The sequence below is a fragment of the Helobdella robusta genome (assembly GCF_000326865.2).
Source record: "Helobdella robusta unplaced genomic scaffold HELROscaffold_41, whole genome shotgun sequence".
NCBI classification, from domain to species: domain Eukaryota; kingdom Metazoa; phylum Annelida; class Clitellata; order Rhynchobdellida; family Glossiphoniidae; genus Helobdella; species Helobdella robusta.
In genome coordinates this window covers 303,782-327,195 of record NW_008704941.1, presented here as the reverse complement: position 1 = coordinate 327,195, position 23,414 = coordinate 303,782, and the positions used below count along the sequence as shown (strand labels likewise).

Below are 23,414 nucleotides of genomic sequence, written 5' to 3'. Positions count from 1 at the left end.
TTTAGTATTCCCAATTAAATAATAATAATTGGAAACGGTGGATTTAAGAATTTGACCTAAGTGTTTCGAATCTCCCTGTGTTAAACGTTCTAACTTCTTGCTAATAACGCATAATCCCATTGATTAACGTGTGCTTGTTTTTAAAATCCTCTTAACAAACAACCACTAAAAACGAGTTTATAAAACTAACCTAATGATTAATAAATTGAATTAATTTATTTCCCTTAAATATGCCGTGATGAAGTTTATAAATTTCAATATTGGTAGTCAACAAAAACGGGTCTCAATTAGAAAAGTTATCACTTTTTGAATATACAAACATCAACAATAATCATAATTTCCATTTTTTCATAGTGGTAGTAGTAAAAGTAGTAGCAGCAGCAGTAGCGGTAGTAGTCGTTGAAGTAGTAGTAGTATTAATATTGGTAGTTATACTAGAATATTTTTTTTTAATTTTAGCGGATGCTGATATTAAATGTGCCGAACCAATGTGCATGCCATGTCCCAAGGATGAATATTCGCGAGTAAACGAAGGCGGTTGTCTTACCTGCGCCTGCTACAACCCGTGCAAGGTTTCCTATCTCTAAATTTTTTTTATGGTTTTTTTATACATGAAACTTTTGATTGGCAACAAATTCCTCCCAATAATTTTTCTCAAATATTATTAGTGATGTCTACACTTGTTGTTGCTACTACTACTACTACTGTTGCTGTTGTTGTTGCTGCTGCTGCTGCTACTACTGCTGCTACTGCTACTACTGCTACTACTAATACCACTACTACAGATACTGATACTGTTGCTGCTAATACTACAATCACTGCAACTTTATTCTATTCTAATTTTCTAGTGCTGTTACTATTACGATTACTGCATTGCACATCTATCTAACTTTCAAAAGAACTAATTATTTTTTAATTGCTTGACACTTTATTAGCCCTGACATCTATCTAGTTTATTTGATATAGATAATTGCATTTAGTTTTACTCAATTATCGAGAATGAATAATGATTATTTTTATGAGATTATTACTGTTTACTTTTTTTATTTTAATTTTATTCTTCTTGATAATAATTATTTTACAATAATTAATTATATTTCAACTTTATATTTCGCACTTAGGATGTGGTCTGTCCAAAAGATAGCACGTGCAAAGCGATCATTGTTGGACACACCAAATTGAACAATCCTATTTATGAAGGGCAATGTGTTTGAACAATCCACTCAAACTTTGCCATGAAACTTCTTAACAATTTATGAATTCTGCTACAAAATGATTATAAGTCATGTTCACATAAGATTTAAATTGCATGTGAAATATATAATTACACTAACTAATTAACTAAATTTTTGTGAATTTTGTTAAAAAATATTTTTTTGTTTCGATTCATAATGAAAATTGTAGAGAGAAGGTTTCCTTTCGTTTCAATTGAATGACTGTTTGCATGGATTTTTGATTAACTTTTTTTTTATGATGACTGAGACATGTTAAATAAGTGTATTATTATTATTAACGTATCTACAAACTGATTAAAAATGATAATTCTTTATCAAACTTTGGCGAACAAATATAATAAAATCCTTCAAGTTGGACATGACTAATTCACTTGTTATATATATATAATATAAGCATGTAAAAGTTTTTTCAAATAAAGGATTTAGTCTAAAATTTAAAGTAAAATTTTTATAAAATTCAAAACACGTATGAACATAGATAGATTTTCATAGTCAAAATGTTTTCTATTAACTAGGTATATATTAAATATCTCCATATGCCCAAAACGATTATATACTTTTTTAATCATAACTGTTTCTAAGTGGCAAATATAAAATTATATTTATAAAAATTAAAGAATTCAAACGAAAATATTCAATGATTACTTCACATACGAAAATATGATTCAGAACAATAAACTACACGGTAAAGTGCGAGACTCGCCATGAGTGAGGTTTACCTTGACTCAAACTTCTTCGTATCGTTGTTTGTATTGTAATCGCATCAATCAAAAAAAATAGGTTAGTTTTAAAAAATCAATACGGTCACTTCTCCCAGAACTGATCTTTGTCTTTAACAGAAAAAACTTTTGCTACAGCTTAAATTACGTTTCGAAGTTTGATTCTAACGATGTCAATGTCATTCGTAGATCTACATGCCCATATTGTAGTGTAGTTAAAATAATTTGAAAAAGCACTCAATGACTCTTTCAATTAGTTCATTAAAGTTTATTGACTCTCTGGAAAAATAATGTTATGTCTTAATTAAAACTTTGACGAGTTGGTTCATAGCTAAGTACTTTTACATTAGTGGCTTTATTAAAATGTTGTGTTATTTACAACTAAATCGTTATAATTGTATTTTATTATAATTATATAAACAAATTAAATTCAGTGGTGGATCTGGATTTCTTCAGTTGGATTATTTTTGAGAGGTAATGTTGGAGGGATGATTTTCGAAATTCTAAACTTTATAATTTTTTTATGCTCGTTTACTCATAAAAATAATAAATTATGACGTAAAATAATTTACATAAACTTTTCAACAACTTCTTTTTTTTATAGTCTCGTAAGGGAGAGATACATTCCGGCACTCCCCTAGATCCCACTGGATTGGATCCGCCACTGATTGTATCAGGATATTTATCATGCAAAATATTTTCTTCAGACAAAGTAAAACCAACCTAATACAGTGAGCGGAGTACCTGTAGGTAACTTTACGCGTCACCTCCACTTCCACCTTGCATGTGTCCCATTTTTGGCATCTTGCTTGCTTGCAGGATGGAAAATTATTCAATGGAAAATAAAATTATTTCGTCTTATTCGTAAAATTGAAAATTTATGATTTTCATTCTAAATATTATAAATAAATAAATTCAAATAGGAAACAAATGTTAGAACTAAAATATCAACATAAAGTAGACGATAATGCCGTTGTAAGGTTGCAATGGCTAGATTAAAAAGCAAAATGCGCCTGTAGAATACACTGTATCTTATAACAACACCAACATCAATTGCACCATCAACAATGAAACATAAATTACATTGCAAGGGTCAAAGCAAGCGTTACAATCGGGACACAAGTCTTGTTTTAGGGCATGGAACTCTTTTTCAGAAGAACATGACTGACACTGTTGACATGGTCTGGTCACTTTATTTAATAGATTAGTTAATTAATTGATTGGTTGGTTGATTGATTAATTGGTTGGTTGGTTGAATGGTTGAGAAACTAATTGAATGACACTAATTGAACAATAGACTAATTCAGGGTAGGGCAAACTTTTTGTCCGTGAGGGCCGCATTGAGAACTATTCTACTTTTGAAGGGCCGCATATGTACTTGAATAGGAAATTTTTTCGTCCGAGGAAAATTTTTTTTAAAGATTTGTGGCTCCTTGTTTGGTCATACTGCCTGGCTGACCTGGCTGACAACCTATTTTTTTGCGAACAAGTTTGCCCACCCCTGGACCAATTAATTGATTAACGAATTGTTTGACAGAATTATTTTTTGATTCTCTAAAATTTTGATTAAATGTTAAATTGATTTTTTAATAAAAACTGACATATTTCACGATTGGTTAGCCTAAAAATGGTAAAATTATCATCTTCATCATCAATACTACAATTTCCAGCATCACAATTTTTGGCTCCTTGTTATTTAGCAAAGCACTGAACCGCTTAAACATCATCCTTACGGTTAAACCTTCGTCCAGCAAAATCTCAGCCATCCAATCACAAAACGTAAGCTATATAGGCTATATGTATGCATGTTGCACACTCAAAAACCGTACCATACACTCTTGACACGTGATAGTTTTGAAGTTCGAGCAGACTATATTTGAACCAGATTAGTGCGCTGTAACAACGAGAGACGTTACATTTTACCAACTGAGCTATTCATCATCCTAACCTTAACCGTCATCATTTTCATCTCACTCCTCACAAAAATACCTGGATGGACTTCATAGACAGTGGCTATAGAAACGACATCAGTCATATTTTTTTCATGAAGAAGGCAATCGGGGCAGATGAAAAGGTTGCACCAGCAGAAGAAGCAGTCGTGTCTGTGGTTGGCTGTCGACAGGTGACCTCCGAACCGACACAGTTTGTTGCATCTGAATGCTGTGTTGCAGAAACCTGTATGCATGTGTGCGTGCGTGTTTTTGGGTGTGTGTGTGTGTGTATGCGTTTTGTATGTTTGTTTTTATCATGATAGTGTTTTTAAATGCAGTTTTACGAAAAAATGTATACAAACTTCGCAAAGTTAGTAGTTCTGTTTGAAAATTTTATTTTAATCGTTAAAAATATTTAACAACTATTTATTATATATATTTCAAATTCGCCAAATTTTTGTTTTTTATACAACAGCCATACAACGTACAGCACTGGATGAAAAGTATTTTTTATTATAATCAATCAATCAACAAACCACTCGAGACATTTATGTTAATTTTTATCATATATTATCGAATAATGCGTCCCAATTTTTACATAGTATCTTCAATTTGAATATAATGAATAGATATTAAAAGTTTACTTTTTAAAAAATTATGAATTTATTAAATTAAAATGAATAAAATGAAATAAAATAATAATTAATACTCAGAAACTTGGCCGTAGAACCCCCAGTATTAATAGTTTTATTATCAGTATGAACAAACGTGATGGCGACGATGATGGTGATTAATAACATTTTATTCAAGTCACAATTATTTCTTGAAAAAAAAAATGAAACGTTTTTCATACATATTTATTTATTTAGTTTTATAAATTATTCAATTTATTATTTGGACGACGACTGTTTTTTAGTAAGATAAAGATGACAATGATGACGACGATGATAACAAGTTTAATAATGACGGTGATGATTACAATGCAGATAATGATAACGTTGATGATGATACTGATGATTGTAATGATGATGTTGATTTTGGCAGCAACAAGGATGTTTTCGCGACAATGCAGGTAACATTAAAAAAGAAAATCTCAATCTAAAACTTGAAAAAGTTTAAGATTGAGATTTGCTAAACTGCAAGTTCGTTCACGTTCAGACAAATTTCAGACTCTTTAATAAACTTTTAAAAATAAAATTTCATTTCGTTTTTTTTCCTTTCTTATCAAAATATTATTGCCAACAACAGCAACAGCAGTAGTTGGCAGAAAACCATGCTGTTGTATGTGTCTGCGTTTGTTTGTATGATTGGGGCTGACCACGAGTGATGTCATTTTTATGGGTGGGGGTCAAAAAATGTGTGACACTTTGTGACAAGAGTGAAGTTAAAACCTGATGTGACATCCCGTCTTGAAGAGCGAGTCGAAAAATGTTTTTTATGTGAGGAGACAAAAAGAAACTGCAACAATGTGGGACATCCTTTGTAGACAGTCCCATGGTTCGTTTCGTCAGGTTATATTTTTTCTAATTGCGAATTTAGAAAATTTTTTCAAATTCATATATATAAACAAATAATAAAACTAATCACTCAATCTATCAACCACTATTCAATCAGTCAGCCGATCAATCACTCACTCAATCAATCAATCAACCATTCATTCAGTCAGTCAATCAACCAATCACTTAATCAGTCAATCATTCAATCAGTCAGCCTATCAACTAATCACTCACTCAATCAATCAACCATTCAATCAGTCAGCCTATCAACCAAGCACTCACTCAATCAATCAACCATTCAATCAGTCAGCCTATCAACCAATCACTCAATCTTATTCAATCAATTCAATCTTATTTATATAGCTCATATTTTGAGATGCAGGTTCAGGTATCAAACGCATTGTATCGAAACCTCGCTCCAGCATCGAATGTTGAGGTTATAAATATAATTAACCATTAATTGGAAAATCAATAGCTGTATTAGAAACTATATTTTTTTCAGTTTTCAATTGAAGTCTATTATCATCATCATTGTTCTTGATCTCTTTTAAGATGAAACAAAAAATGAGCGGAACAAAATCAATAAATATAAAAATATCGTAATAAAAAAACTTACTATTACTGTTATTATTCTGTTACAAACGCATACAGAAACAAAGTTTTTAACAGCAATACCAATAGAAACATAAACATCGAAAACATCATTAAAATTATAATTCGCAATTACAACAACAATAAAAATGACAACAACAATAACAACAACAACAACAACAAAAAACACTAAAAACTTTAACAAAACGCATCAATATCACCATCAATAATAACAACAACAACAACAGCTTCATTAATAATAAAATCAAAGGCGTACACCGAATCACAATGGCATAAACCAGCAGGCGATCTTCGCCCAGCACATTTTAAATGCTTTGAAACAATCGAAATCGATTTTTGTTTCTACAATTTATTTATTCAAAAAAATTTTATTTAAAATGAAAATTGTTAAAAATTAAAAACCAGAAAACTAGAAAATACGTGCTCTATACTGAAACGTGCTTCAAATCAAATCAAAATCAATGAAGATAAAGTAGAGTTGCAATTAAAAAATATAGTATGATAATAATGATGATGATAATAAAAATATTATTGTTAATAGTAATACTAATAATTATAGTATTAATAAGTTTGAATTATTACTGAAACGCTGTTTGTGTTTGAGCGTTTGTGTGTGTGTGTGTGTGTGGTGTATGTGTGCATTTTCACAATTGAAAACAAACATAAGTTTGAATTAATACTATGAATATATGTGTGTGTGTGTTTCTGTGTGTATTTGTTTGTTTGTGTGTTTGTTTGTGTGTGTGTGTCTGTGTATGTTTGTGTGTATGTTGTATGTGGCATTTTCACAATTGAAAGCAAGCATTATTGTATTGACGGCGTATTTATTATATTGTCAATAATAATTATTGGTTTATTATTATACTGCATAATATATATCGTGATGGCGTATGCATGTGTGTGTGTTGTGCGTGTGTATGTGGTGCGTGTGTGTGCGTGTGTGTTGTGTGTGTGTATGTGGTGTGTGTGTATGTGGTGTGTGTGTGTGTGGTGTGTTATGTATATAACTGAAGAAGATAAGATATAAATATAATATATGACTTCATTGTTGTCAGAAAAAAAATCTTTCGGAAAATTTTATAATAATAATAATAATAATATTAATAATAATAACAAAAATTATACAAAAGTACTGCTTTTAATAATAATTAATCATACTGTTAGTATTTAATAATAATTTGATAATTATAAATTAGAGTCCATTATCCCAATAACTCACATCAATATTTTGTTAAGCTAAAGAGAAGAGAAGTAAGACATTTATGGCTTTAATATCGTTAATATTTAATTGAAATTATATTTAAAATAATAATATAAATTTTTAGTTATCAATTATATTTATTATTATTATTATTATTAAATATGATTTTAATTATAATATAATTAAAGCCATACTTCTAAGACATACGTACTCTTGATAGCAAATATTGAAAATTTGAAAAATAGTCAGGTTTTTATGATTAAGCAGCATTACCACAGCAGCAGTAACAATAACATTCAACATTTTATCATCATCAATGTTATCTTCAAAATTATCATTCTCATCATCTTCATCCTCAACAACATCATATCATCATCTAAATCATCATCTAAATCATCATCATCGTCGTCGTCATAATCTATATCATCATCATCGTCGTCTTCGTCATCATCATTTATATCATCATCATCATTGTCGTCGTCGTCATCATCACTTTCATCTTTTTCTCATTATCATCATCACCATTCACGTCATCATATCAATAGTTTTCCATGTTGGAGAAGAGGTACACAGCACTTACCTTGCCATGCACGTTGGCTCTGCTTGGAATCTTCCTGGTGTTTATGACCTGTGAGGTCTTCACGGTTCCAACCCATTACGATTACTACGATGGTAATGATTATGATGATGACGATAGTGGTGATAATGGTGGTGGTGATGATGATGATGTTGATGGTGGTGGTGATTATGATGAGGATGGTGGTGGTGGTGATGGTGGTAAGAAAACCGTGCAACGATCAAAGTAAAGATTCACTGTGTATAAGATATAATAATGGAGACGACGTTGAAAAGATTTCAACATTTAGAATATATCAGTCTCAAAAAGACTTGTTCCTAAAAGAAATAACACAAAATTTACAAAATGAAAATACACGAAAATTAAATACTGTTGATGTTAAAAGAAGAAAGAAATTATCTTCTTTTCATAGATGTATTATATATAATATGTAAACCAACTTCATAAAAAAATATAGACATTTTAAAAAGTTTTAATCAGCGCTGTCTGCATTTGGAGAGGTGATAGATCGTAATAACAAAAATACACACGTTCTAAGTGAAATACACTATTAAAATAAAACACTGCCAATACCCGCACGTATTAAATATGGAAACAATGCGACAGTGATTTGCGCCGAGCCGATGTGTTCCGATCTATGTCCTGCTGGTCAGTTTCTGAAACCAAACGAAGATGGCTGTGACACTTGCGAGTGCTTCGATCCTTGTAAAATGGTTGGTTGGTTGGTTGGCTGATTAGATGGTTGGCTGGATTGTTGGTTGGTTGGTTGGTTGGTTGGTTGGTTGGTTGGCTGGTTGGTTGGTTGGCTGGTTGGTTGGTTTGTTGGTTTTTGGTTGGTTGGTTGGTTTTTGGTTGGTTAGTTGGTTGGCTGGCTGGCTGGCTAAATGGTTGGTTGGATGGTTGGTTGATTGGCTAGTTGGCTGGATGGTTAGTTGGATGGTTGGTTGGTTGGTTGGTTAGATGGTTGGTTAGATGGTAGGTTGGATGGTTGGTCGTACGGTCGGTTGGTTATAATTTCAGTTGTTATTTTTATAAATATTTTGTTCTCAGCTTCTTCCATAATTTACTTTCAATCGATAGACGTGTGGCGAACAGAGATGCGAGCTGACGTATGCCTTTGATGAGTTCAACAGGTGGAGACCCAAGCCTGTCTGTTGCATGTGATGTCGTGCTATTAAACTGTATTGTAATGTATTTACAATTGTATTGTAAATCCGATACGTTGTATTGCAATGTTGATGTAATGTAAGGAAGTTTGTTGCGAATGCAATGTGAGCTGATGTAATTTAATGGTAATGTGATCCATTGTAGTGTGTCGAAAAAGTCATGTGTTATAATGTAATGATGAAAGTGAATTATTTTAATGTATCATAAGTGTGATACTGCATTTTATTTCAATACAGTTAAGACATTGCCACAAGTGATTTCTTTTACTTTTTTGTGTCTTTAAAAAACACAGAACAATAAATTTTTATATATTTATATGTTCATATAAATATAGAATTAAGCATAAAAGTTATCTATAATATAAGCTTTCATATCTTATCGCTGGTTGATTTTGAATCATTCATTTTCTCCGATAATAATATTTGTGAAAATGCCGGGACACACAGATGCACACGCACATGTGTGTGCGTGTTTGTGTGTGTGTGTGCGTGTGTGTGTGCGTGTGTGTGTGTGTATTTCCAAATACTCAATAAAAAGAACGTTAAAGAAAGAAATAAAAATACCAAACATACCACACATACATGGCACACAACAATAACATGGAAATAAAAAAAATTAGACTCCTTGTATATATACAAAGTATATAACCATTATACAAGCATTTTACAAAAATGCGAATGATGTATGGAAGGTAGTTGTTTTGTATTATTAATTATACAAACCTACATGTATAATGACACATATAGGTGTACGCATACACACACACACACACTCACACACACACACTAATGTGTACACGCATAAACACAAACAATATAAAAAATTTATAAAATAAAATAATCTTAAAATAACAACAGCGTTAAAAGATATAAGAAAATTATTAACATGAAAGACTAAGTGTATTAAACTATCAACATATAATAATAATAATAATAATAATAATAATAATAATAATAATATAAAATACTCACTGTATAACCATGAAATACAGAGAGTATCTACATAAAATACCGGCAATACTACTAGCCGGAAATAATTATTCGTTCACTTCCGGCATTTGAAGTCGTAACTGTTGGCAGAGAAAAAAAAATCTGGAATAAAAAAACAAAGAATAAAAAAACATAGAATAAATATATGTAGAATAAAAAACATTGAACACAAATTTTTAAAAATTTCTTCCAAACCAAAAATATATTTTACGAAACCAGACCAAAAATACTTTTTGCTAACCAAAAAATATTCATACAAAACCAACAATATTTATATAAAGTCAAACAGATTTATACATAAATATACAAAACCAAAAAAAAAACAATTTTCCAGTGAATAAACATGAAGACAAACAACAACATATCTACGTAGCATGTACCTCTTGTATGCCAACGTTTGCATACAATAGTCCTCAAATGATGATACATGGATGAAAAAACAGAAGTGTACTTGTGATAAAACAAACAAACACAGGAATGAAAAATAGAAAAAAACACATACAAAGCAAATTTATCTGTTAGATACAAACATATACAAAACATACAAAAAATATACAAAATACAACATATACAAAACGTACAAGAATTATACAAATCATATAAAAGCATACAAAGTGATAAAAATCGTTCAAAACGTACAAAAAAAATACTAGATACAAAACCTATTCAATTATGCACAAAACCATACAAAGCGCATACAAGAACGTACAAAAGATACAAACACATACAAGCGGTTAGATACATTCTTGCCACCTGTAGCCAATTAGACACGAGGCTATGATTGATGAATTCAAAACGTTATTTGCATTTTGAGGTTATTTGTTGTTGTTGTTGTTGCTGTTGCAGTTGCTGTTGTCGTTGCTGACTTTAGTTGTAGCGTGGTGTTGTTGATGTGATGTTTTAGTTGAAATTATGGTGTTGCTAAACTTGCTTGCATCGTTAAGGCGATCAATTGGTTTTTTCATATTCTTGAACCACAATTTTACCCATAAACTTCTTAGTCATTAGTTTTACTCATTTTTTATTGTCGTAATTAAATCAAATGCGACAACATCAAATTGAAATAAATGTTGGATGATAACGTATTAAAAAGCAAGAAACAAAATTAAAAAACAACATCAACAACATCAACAACGACAACAACATCAACAACATCATCAATATCCACACCACCAACAACAAGAACAACAACATTGAACTTTCCACGAACAACCTGGAAGATCCTTGCCAGATGTGATGATGGAAAGATGACGAAGATGATGGTGATAAGGTGGTGATGATAATGGTGAAAATGATGACATTAATAACGGAAAAGAAAAATAAATTATAACATAAAAATCTATATGTACAAAACATTCAGAAACATAAAAATACATATAGGAATGGGGAGTGATAGCTTTGTTGTTTTGTACGTGTGTATATGAATGATTGTAAGTGTTAATGTATCTGTGCGTGTGTGCGTTTCTGTATGTTTGTTTGTTTATGTGTCTGTCTGTGTGTGTGCGTGTGTATCTGTCTGTGTATAATATACATTGTTTGTATTCAAAACAAGAGCGTTCTCCGTTACATATACATAAGCATGGAGATATATTTTGTATTTTTGAAGTAATTGTTTCTCCAATTCTCATCGCATAATGGAAATAAATAAGAACATTTTTTTTATTAAAAAAAATTTTTCCTTTAAAATATTAATAATTCAAAGAATTGAAATCCCAGACGCACAAGTCGCACACGTGTGTGTTGAAATCCACCAACACAATGTAATACATAAATAACACATGAAAGATGTGTGCGTGCGTGCGTGTGTGTGCGCGCGTGTGTATTTGTGCGCGCGCGCGTGTGTCGGTAAATTATCATCGTTATCATCATTGTCACCATCATCACCATCATTGTCACCATCATCACCATTATTGTCGTCGTCATCATCTTGCTTATTATATATTATCTTTGTATGTAATTGGAGTGTTATTAATTTAGAAACGTTCATATTTTAGATGCGTTCTGTTTCATGTAACATTTCAAAATGTGACATTTGACTTTGTTATATGGCAACATTATATAAGTCGACTAGTTTAATATTATGACGTGATGTAATTTAATATAACAAAACAGAATACAATGTAAAATAACTTGACATAAAATAAAAAATTAACACGACAATTTTTTTAAAACAATTTCGTTTCATAAAAAATTAAATTTGGTGCATTCTTAACAATAAATGCTATATTTTAAATGTCCTCAAATTTAGAGTGAATTAATTTAGAAAATAACTAAATAAAATGAAATCACAGCTCGTCGCAAAGGTTACAACTAAAGTAATAATTGTAGTGTTCGTTTAATTAGCACAAACAAAAAATAATAAATGTACGTTAAGATAATTGGATCAAAATAAGCTTATATACAATATAATAATTTTTAATAATAATTTTTATGATGAAACAAAGTAAATTTAAAAATACAAGGTGCACCTTAAAATTGTCTAATATAGAAAAGCGACAACTCAAAGCAAACTAAGAAGAACAAACAAAATGGTTTTGACTTTTAAACAGGTTGTAAGACTCGATTTTCTTCAGGTAAGAAGGAAGACAGTTCCAAGTTTTTGGAGCATAAAAACAGAACTTCCTACTGGTTTTTCGTTATTTTTAATTTGTGTTTTACATTCACTGCTATTACTTGCTCTGGTTGATTATGGATCCAGGAAGTTATCAAAAACTGTTTTCAAATAGTCATCTTTCATCTATCTTACGATGATGAAGATGATGATTACGTTTAAAATGTGTCTAACACTATATTTTATTTAACACTTTAAATCATCTCTAGCTAGTGTTTAATAAAGAAATGAATGACCATGACGTTTGATTGGCTTTGCATTATTTATAAGCCACTACATAAATATATGAACTGATATAAATAAATTTTTTCCATCTACAATTTCTCTGAGAAATGTTTTAACGGCAGAAAGATAGTGTAGTGGTAGGGTTACCTCTCTCTGTGTAGCAGGGACCGGATTCAAATACAAATGAAATCTCCGACTAGCATAATGCGCGTGCAAGTATGATGAGTATACGTCGCGAGTACGTGCAAAGCAAAAAGCGCTAGATAAATTAAACAGTTTTTTTATTATTAATTAACTATAATGATTTTTTCTCTCTTAAATTTGGTGATAATCAAGTATTTGCTAACGACAATTAGTAAGAATTTTAAGATTCGCCTCTAAGTTTGTGAGGAATATGAATGGTTTTTCGTTTCAAAACGTATGTATAAATAAAATTGGTGTTTATTATTATTGCGTTGTTGCTGCTATTGTTGTTAAATTTTGTTGTTAACGTCATATCGATGTTTTTTCTTATTGTAATTTTTGTTAATTTCTATGTTATTAAAGTTGAAATCGCTAAAAATGCTTAGTGCATATTTCATGATCACGTGTGCGTAAGTATGTATGCGTTCGTAAACACAATGGTCTTTGTTTTTGAAATATGAATGATGGTTTAGTGTCTATTGTTGTTGTTGTTGTTGTTGTTGTTGTTGTTGTTGTTGTTGTTGTTGTTGTTGTTGTTGTTGTTGTTGTTGTTGGGTTACTTTGTTCGTTGTTGTTGTTTTGTTTGATGGCAGTTGTTGTTATAAGTTTTGTTGTTGATGTTTTTGTTTTCCTAGACAGACCATGTTATGATTTGTTTATATTTTAAATTTATGATTATTAACAACATGCATCGCTTTTGTACAGTGTTTCAATTTTACAACAGTTGTTATTGATAGAAAAAAAAATTTGATAGTAGTAGCGGTAGTAGCAGTAGCAGTAGTAGCAGTTGTAGTGGTAGCGGTCGATCGTACACAAATGTGTACTCTTTCATACAAATACTTAGATATGAGGTATGTGTACCTACAAACACACATACACACACACGTATTCACAAACACATACATAAAAACACGTACAGACACGTGTCCATGTAATTCATCATTTGTATTGGTGCAGTTTCTTTTTGTGATCTCATAAGCAAAGTTTAATTGTTGTTTAATTGGCTTGTATAGAGCTGTAACAGGACTTTATAACTGACTGATTTTAGTTGCACAATTTTTTTTTGAGGTTTAACCTAACTACTGTTTTACTTTTTTTATGTTTAAATATAGAAATAAATTAAACAAATTATGATATGTGTATGTGTGTGTGTGTTGTGTTTGTTTGTGTGTTTTGTTGTGTGTTGTGTTGTGTGTGTTGTGTGTGTTGATATTTGTATGTGTAGAGTGTGTGTGAGCAGCATAGGTGTGTGGTGTTTGTGTGTGTCATGCGTGTGTGTGTATTAGTGCACATGATTTTGACTGATGATGGTAGGCGGTAGAATTAAAACAGAAATAGAAGCAGTGAAAATAGTACAAGAATAAAAGTTGAAAAATTGGAAAATAAAATTTGTCAATGTCTTCGACTGACGTTGAAATTTTTCAACAAACAGATCAATCACCTAGAATAAATTCTTTTTTATTTTCTTTTATTCTTTTATTAATTAATCTATCATTCCTATGTTTGCATGTGAATATTTTTTTTATGAGTTTATCTATCTGATTTTTTTGCTTATTTTTCTGTGAAAATTTTATTCATTCACATTTTAATAAAGTTTTTGTTATCTTTTCAAGTTACGTTAATATACTAAACAACTGGTCTGCTGGATGATGTGATGGTTTAAGACGCCTGGTCCTGCCACTGCAGAATCACTGCCTATCACATCACATGATGATCTCCGCGATGGGTTGATAACAACACACTTTCTCTGTCTTTGTGGGTATGTGCTTGAAAATTACTCAAGAGAGAACTGTAAAAATATAGGATAAAAAATTCTATTAGAATGCAATATAGCATTTTGTGTTTACATTTGAATTCAATTTTTTTTTAAATTTGAAAATATAAAAAAAGAAAAAAAATCCCATAAAAAAACATGAAATTTCTTCCCTACATCTTACAGTACAACACGTCAAAACTGTATCATTTGACGTTAAAAAATTTTGCATCGAAGAAGAGAAAAAGAGAGGAGAGAAAAGAGAAAGATAGAGAAAAAAAGAGAGAGAGAGAAAGAGAGACCAAAAAAGTAAAGAAAGAAATAAAAACAAAAAAAAATTGGCAAGACAAGTGAGCAAGAAACGTAGCAGACGCATCTACATTAGGTTTCGTCGGTGTGAGTGATGATAGGAGAACCGCAGGCAGTCGGTTGTTACATTGCTTGCTCGGTATATTTGTTCTCAAGTCCATGTAGTACAATCCATCATTGCGTGCGTTACGCTATCCCAGATGTTATCAATTTCTTCAACGGCCTTCTAGTCATCTTCATCTTCATCGTCGTCGTCCTCATCCGAATTGGAATGATCTTTTCCATTATCAACATCATCATCGTGTTGTTGTTGTTGTTGTCATCATCATCTCTATACCTTAAGCTCTCTATTATCATTTTAATCACTCTTTACTTTATATTTATCGGTGTTATCAGTATCATCATAATTGACATCATCCATATTTAAAACTTTCAAGCTAGCATTTCTTATAGTTTTATGGCCTTCACCGTTACTATTGTCGTCGTCGTCATTAAAATCATAATCGAAATTATAACAATCATCATCTTCTTCTTTCTCTTTCTCATTCTCATCATCATTTTCATCATCGCAATCGTCTTACATTTTACTGATATGATTTTTAACAACTTCGATCTAAAAGAATTCATCAGCGTATTCGTAAATATTAAACGCCGCTGTAACTGTCATCATCATCATCATTCTCATCATCATCGCCATCATCTTCATCCTCATCATTATCACCATCATCTTCATTGTCATCACCATTACCACTATCTTCATCATCATCATCTTCTTTATTCTCATCATCATCATCACCATCATCTTCATTCTCATCATCATCACAGTTATTTTCATCCTCATCATCCCCACCCTTATCATCTGTATCTACTATCAACATATACTCATAAGAATTATCATTTTCATCATCAGTAGACAAGTATCACCAAGACACATAACCTCTTCAATAAATATTGCCAATGTCTTTTTGTACTGTCGAGTATATTATTAATACTTTTTATCCTCATCATCATCACCGCCATTTCTATCATCATCATCATCATCATTTCTATCATTACCATCACCATTTCTATAATCATCACATCATTACCATCATTATCATCATTTTTATTGTTATCATAATCACCAAACAAAACCACAGATATATACACATATCTATTCAACACTCGCACACATATAATATTTCACAGACATATATAAATACATACCCACAAACACACACACACACACCTACATACACACAAACACACACATACAAAAATACTCTGGCAGACACATACATAAACACACACACACACACACACACACACACACACACACACACACACACACACACACACACACACAGGTATACATAGACACATACTAGCAATTACACACATGAATTATTCAATAGTGCACGATGATTTATTAATTTCCGCTGGTCAAATAAAAAATTCTATAATAATAATAATAATAATAATAAATAAAATTATAATTTATAGAGAATTTAATTTGAAATATTTATAGAAAATATTTGTAAATTTTCTTGTAATATTTCGTTTTTGTTGAATCAATTTCCACGGAAAAATTATTTCTAACACACACACACACACGCAAATATATATATATATTTATTTATACTCACATAAACACACACACATGCATACATGCACGCACACACACACATACATGAATGAATGAACGAACGAACGAACGAACGAATGAACGAACAAACGAACGAATGAATGAATGAAAAATACTCAAATTGTATAAAAATTAAATACAAGCAGTGATTATATATATATATATAAGTACTTGTCAATTTACAGTCACAAGGCGTTAATAAGTTAATTTACCAAGTCATTTATTTATCAATTCATTTCAGCTTTCCTTCAATTATTCATTCGTTTATTCATTCGTTTATTTATTTGTTTATTCATTTATTCATTCATCCATTCGTTTGTTTATTCATTCATTCACTTATTCATTCACTCATCTATTCGTTCGTTCATTCGTTCGTTCATTCGTTCGTTCATTCGTTTGTTTGTCCATTTATTCATTCCATCCCGTACGAACGTAATCAAACGATTTTTGTGGAGCGCATACTCATTAAGTATTTGATGTTAAACACCAAAGAGAAACGTACTGATAATGATGATGATGATGATGATGACGATGATGATGAAGACTATGATGAAAATGATGATAATTAAACAATTTTGACTGCTGCTACTGCTACTGCTACAACTACAACAACAACAACAACTACTACTACTACAATTATAACAACAACAACAACAACAACAACAACAACTACTACTACTACTACTACTACTACTACTACTACTACTACTACTACTACTACTACTACTACTACTAATACAACTACTACTATTATCACTACAATCAATACCCAATGAGGATGATGATGATAATGATAGTAATTGAAATTTTAACGACCTTTAGACATTGATTATATCTGATTGATCATTAAATAGACTATGATGACGATAATGATGGTGATGATGCCGATGGTGGTGGTGATGATGATGAGAATGCTGATGGTGGTGATTATGACGATGATGATAACGATAGTGGTGATGATGATGATGATGAGGATAACAATTATGTTTCACTTCAATTGGCTTTGCTAGGGAATTCGACTTGACAGTTATGTGTGTGCGTGTGTGTGTGCGTGTGTGTGTGTGTGTGCGTGTGTGTGTGCGTGTGTGTGCATGCGTGTGTGTGTGTGCGTGTGTTTAGCGTGATTTCTCATATTTTTTGATACCACAATACAACTGTCTGAAGAAAGAACAAACAGTTCCAGTTAATTAATTTCATATTAGCATACACACACACACACACACACACACACATACTCACACGCACATACTCACAAACACACACATACACACACACGCACATTCACACATACTCATAATTATCTAACTAAGCATCTTCAGATGTAAACAATCACACGTTCGGAGAATAGACTCTAACCAGTGTTGTAGTTTATACAGTTGTAGGTTAGTTTAGTTTATATAAAATCTTACATTACATATATTTTCATGAATATTTATATATTTATATATATATATATATAACTTGTAATATAAAAAGTATTGTACTCATCTGAAAAATGTTTTTCTATTCTCCTTTCATTCCACACCATCTGCTTAATGTACGTACATATATGTTATCACATACAAACATAGATATACAAAGATATACAAACATAGATATACAAACATATATATATATGCATGTATTGAATACATGTATCCTATGTGATACATACATTTGTATGCATCACATAGGATATGTGTTTGTATGGGTCTCGCGTCTGTATGATTGGAGTGCGAGTGCATGCACCTACACTGATATATAAGGTCTTCTTACATACGCATGAGTTCGTTGTGTTGTATAAATTGAATGTGTAAGTCGAGCTGTTTTTGTTTTTTGTTCTCTCCTCTTCTTCAACTGCTTGGTTCATTAACTGGATAACATTACTTTCTGGTAGTTATATGTTTTGTTTGTTTGTTTGTGTTTGTTTTTTTGTGTTTGTATGTGTGTGTGTTTTTTTGCTTGTTTATACATGTGTGTGTTTGTCTGTTTGTTTGTGTTTTTGTGAGTGGAATAGATGATATGGCGTGTAAGTGTGTGTGTGTGTGTTGCTGTTTGTGTATGTATTAATGTGATGTTTGTTGTATATTTTGTGTTTGTAGGTGTCCAATTGTTGAGGTTTGTGTGTTGTGTGTTTGTGGAAAGCTTCATTCAACTCTACTGCTTGTTTGTACCTGTCTGTTTGACTTAATTATTATGTAATTTTGGGTTAGTATACACGTTACTATTCATTTGCATAATTTTGTGTTATGTATATGTGTATATGTAAATGTGTATATGTAAATGTGTGTGTTTTCGCTTGTTTGTGTGTGTGTTTGTTCGTTTGCTTTACATGTGTTTCATATTACGTTAAATTTTAGATAGGCGAGTTAATGAAGAGAATGGCAGAAACTTGTAAACATAGTACATTTCTTGTATAAGGTGTAATTTTGAAAGTATGAATTATTGAGTAACGTAGACTTCAAACATAATTGTATGCATTATTAATTAATTAATTAATTAATGTATGAATAACACACAAACATACACAAACTAATTAATATCTTTTTAAAAGCTAGAGAAATAATTTTCGTAATAAATTTTGCAATGCGATGTCTGTATAATGTAATGTAACATAGTAAGGCATAAATGTTTCATTGAGTGTTCTTTCTACTTGTAAGCTTTTGTAGTAGATGATGTGGCGTTGTGTGGTGTTATGTAGTGTTGTGTGGTGGTGGTGTGGTGTGGCGTGTGTGGTGGTGGTGTGGTGTTGTGTGGCGTTTTGTGGTAGTGGTGGTTGATGTTAAATGTGTCTCTGTTTTCGTTGGTTACTTAGAATTTCATTTAATTAAAAAGTTAACATCCAGTTTGTTTTATTTTTAGAACGGACTTTTCCCTATTTCATCATTATCATCATCTGCATCGTCTTCCTTATAGCTCTACCACGCATCAGATTATCTGATCATCATCATCATCGTCGCTGGAAACATTAACAGATCGTCATCGTTGTCTTCGTCGTCGTCATCTATGTCTGTGACGTCATAATCAGCAGCAACAACGTCATCATCATCACTGACGTATCATCAACCAACACCTTTTAAAGTTATTTTATTCTCCTTCAAAATGGTCACGAACGTGAAAAAATGTCATGTAAAACTGGATTTGAACGTGTTGTTTGTTGTTTTGACTCTGTTCTGCTATTATTAAATTGTTAAAAATATTGTCACCAAAGTTATTTATGCAATAGAAATTACGAATTATATTAATTAATTAAATAAATATTAGAATAAAATGATCTTTATACTAGAGTAAAATAATATTTATAATAAATGTTTACGTGAAAGAATTTATTTTGAAAACAAAGTTGTAAGATTTTTAGTTGTAAGACGAATCTTTCCTAGGTACAAATGACATCAACATTTGACTGAAGATATCAACATTGTTTAATTGTTATTACTACAATAATTCAATACTACAGTTGTTCAATACTACATCTACAATGAATCACATTGTGAAAATTACTGATTACATGTAAGTTTTAGCATAACGTTCAACTCGTGAACTCTTTAAAACCTCATACGATAGATACAAGTTTTTGGCAGAAGATGGTTTTTTTTACTTAGTTAAAACTAAAAATTGTTAAAGATTTTTGTTGATGGTAATAAACTTGTCTAAAGTTGGCAAACGTTCACTAACTAACCAACTCACAATTATTAATAAATATCATTATAAGCGTAAAATGATTTATTATTTCGTAAAAATATTTAATTTACCATACTTTATATTTTTCCAAAATAGCTTAAAATGAACGTTTGCTAATGAACCTTTCTTTGCTAGCTTTCCAAAGTGATAATAATGTAAAATAACACAAACCATGATTGCCATTTTCATTCTCACTCACTCACTTGTTTCCATTCACATGTAAATTTAAAAAACAAGCTCTAACACATCAGCACACTCTCACATTAAAACACATACGAACCAATCCAACAGGTCGTTCCATAATATCACAATTTCTTAATCACGCCAGCAAAAAAACCGACAGAAGTTTTTAAAAGAAATGTTTCACAACAACCAGAAAGTCATCCAGCCAGATTTTGCAACAAACATTAAAATGTTGCTACTCATGTTGACGATGATATTCATCAACACTGCTACATCATATCAGTCATCATCATTTTCATCGTCGTCGTCGTCGTCATCTTTTGCCAATCCATCTGTGTTCAACGCGACAGGTGTGTTTGCTTGACCACTATTGTGACTTTTGTTGTGATTTTGTTTGTGTTGTTGTTTTGTGTAGAGTTTTGTGTTTGTGTCTTTAAGTGCATGTTTTGTTGTATTGTTGTTGCATTTGGCGTTGTATTTTTGGGTGTTGTTGTTTTGATGTGTCGAGTAGTGTTGTTGTTATGTTTGTTTGTTGTTGTGTGTTCAGTTGTTGTTGATGTTAACGTTTGTTTGTTTGTTGACCCGAGTATGTTGTTGTAAATGCTCACTCACATTCATTCATTCATTTATTCATTCATTTGTATTCATGAAGCCTTTGTCTCTAAATAAATTTTTGAAAAAGGGTTTCACGAGGCAATAAAATTATAATGTCTCAGTGTTTCTTTATACATGTAACAACAAAAAAACCGTTATCATAAACGCTAATGTTATTTTAATGACATCAGTGGGATCGTAACTAAAGTTGTTGATGTTCTTAGTAATAATAATAATGATAATAATAATAATAATAATAATGGGAACTCTTTTATTTTTTTCCAAAAAAGGGGCGAAATAAATATTCAATAAAATAAAATAAAATGAATTAAAATGAGAAAGTAGTCTACGATGCTCGCCATTATAGATATAAAATGCGTTCAACGAGAAATGTAATCAGTCTTAATATAGTTATTATACATTTGATTGTCTGTCGCAATAGATGGCGTATGATGATGATATTACTGAATTAGTTAAATCGTAACATAATTGTTCAGTCCAAATAGAATTTACAAGAGATAATAATAACAATAATAATAATAATGCATACGAAACACTTTTAGATGAATTGAACAAACTTGCACCAGGTGGCCAGTCATAAATTTTACATAAGCTTCTGAATAACTTTCTGTTTCCAATCAATTATTTCGTTCAGTTAATTATTTATTTTCTAGCCTGGTTGGGACTAGTCCAATCGTGTAATGCAGGGAGGGGCATTTAAAAAAATTGTAGATTGGCATTACGACCAAAAAAACAAATGAACATCTTAAACAATTCTCCTCCGGTCTACGGGTCGAGTTTAATTACATATGCGGCCCTTCAAAGATAAAATAGTTGTCAATGCGGCCCTCACAGTACAAAGTTTGCCGACCCCGGTGTAAGGCTTACATTAACTCGTTTGTTCATTTATTCATTTTCTTTTTTACGCATTCATTTATTCATTCATTCATTCATTCGTTTATTCATTTGTTTTTGTTGAGGTTTGTTGATGTTGCTATTGTTGCTGTTGTTGTTGATGACGTTTGTTTGTTAGCTGCCTTGAGTATGTTGTTGTTGAGAATAACAATGTTATCGTCCAATTATTCATTCATTCGTTTTTTTCAAAATCTTTAAAATTACGTTGCTTATTAGCTTATTCATTTATTTATGACTAATTCATCCATTCCTTTATTTCCTTGTTTAACGATACATTCATTTATCTATTCGTTCATCCATTCATTCATCTACTCATTCATCTATCTCTCCAACCATTGCTATTCCATTACACATTCATATAAACATCTGTCTGTAGAGTAGAGTTAAGTTAAGCTTAAGAACTTACATTCACATGTAACACATGGACTTGTTCGTTTTTCATTTGAAACAGTATATGATGTATAACAAAAACACACACATACATTAACATACACACACACACTCAGAGAGATGTATTTTTTGTTGCACCAGCTTAAAACTTAAAAAATTGTAAACATCCATTCCATCCAATGCGAAGCACATAATTCAACACCTCCGTGAGTGAATATATAATATTGTGGAATAAATTATGATAATGGAATAAATTATGATAATAAGCTTTTGTATTTCTATTAATACACACATGCAAACATAAACACGCACACACACACAGACAAGTATACGCACGCTCATCCATTCAAATGAGAGACCCAACAATAAAACATAATATTATCCTGTGCATAAAAAAATACTTAAGGTCTACACGCGTGTTTATAAATATATAGATATATATATATATATAAGATAAAGAGAGAGAGAGAGAGAGAGGTTTTACATTTTTAAATGAATTAATAATCGATAATTAATAATGGGTGCACATACACGTAAGCAGACACATTCACACATACATACACAAACAAACACATATGTACATATACACACACGTACGTACAAACTTGGAGAACCTTCCATCTAAAATATTTAACAAAGATAAAGACGTAAACACACATCTGTGTATTATTAAAGTACACAACTAATTTTAACGATATCTTGGTATTAAATGGCCATATACATAAGCACATGCAACATACACGTATGCAAACACACATACAAGCACACGCACAAATATGCTTAGATACAGACACGTATGCAAACATACACACAGATATACAAACTGTTAATGTTTGAACTTGAAGCACCAAGCAAGCAAGCAGGCTGCCCGACAACTATTATTATTATGCATGCAAGTTAATGCAGTTGAACTCAGTCTTATCTTTCTTTTCAATTATTTTTATTTCATTTTATTTTATTATTTTTATTTGTTTACTTTATACTACTTAATTTGTTTGGTTGGTTGGTTTGTTTGTTCGCTTTTGCTCCTTTACTTTATT

The 23,414-nt window shown here is 31.1% G+C and overlaps 1 protein-coding gene across 1 annotated transcript; it reads left to right on the top strand.

The window, feature by feature from the left end:
- The first annotated feature begins 7,193 nt into the window (after positions 1-7,193).
- Positions 7,194-9,318, top strand: HELRODRAFT_193006 (hypothetical protein). Its single transcript, XM_009025326.1, has 4 exons — positions 7,194-7,244; positions 7,740-7,866; positions 8,378-8,484; positions 8,852-9,318. Exons 2-4 carry the CDS (start codon positions 7,746-7,748, stop codon positions 8,933-8,935), a joined length of 312 nt encoding a protein of 103 aa, XP_009023574.1. The 5' UTR covers positions 7,194-7,244; positions 7,740-7,745; the 3' UTR covers positions 8,936-9,318.
- Positions 9,319-23,414: the final 14,096 nt, after the last annotated feature.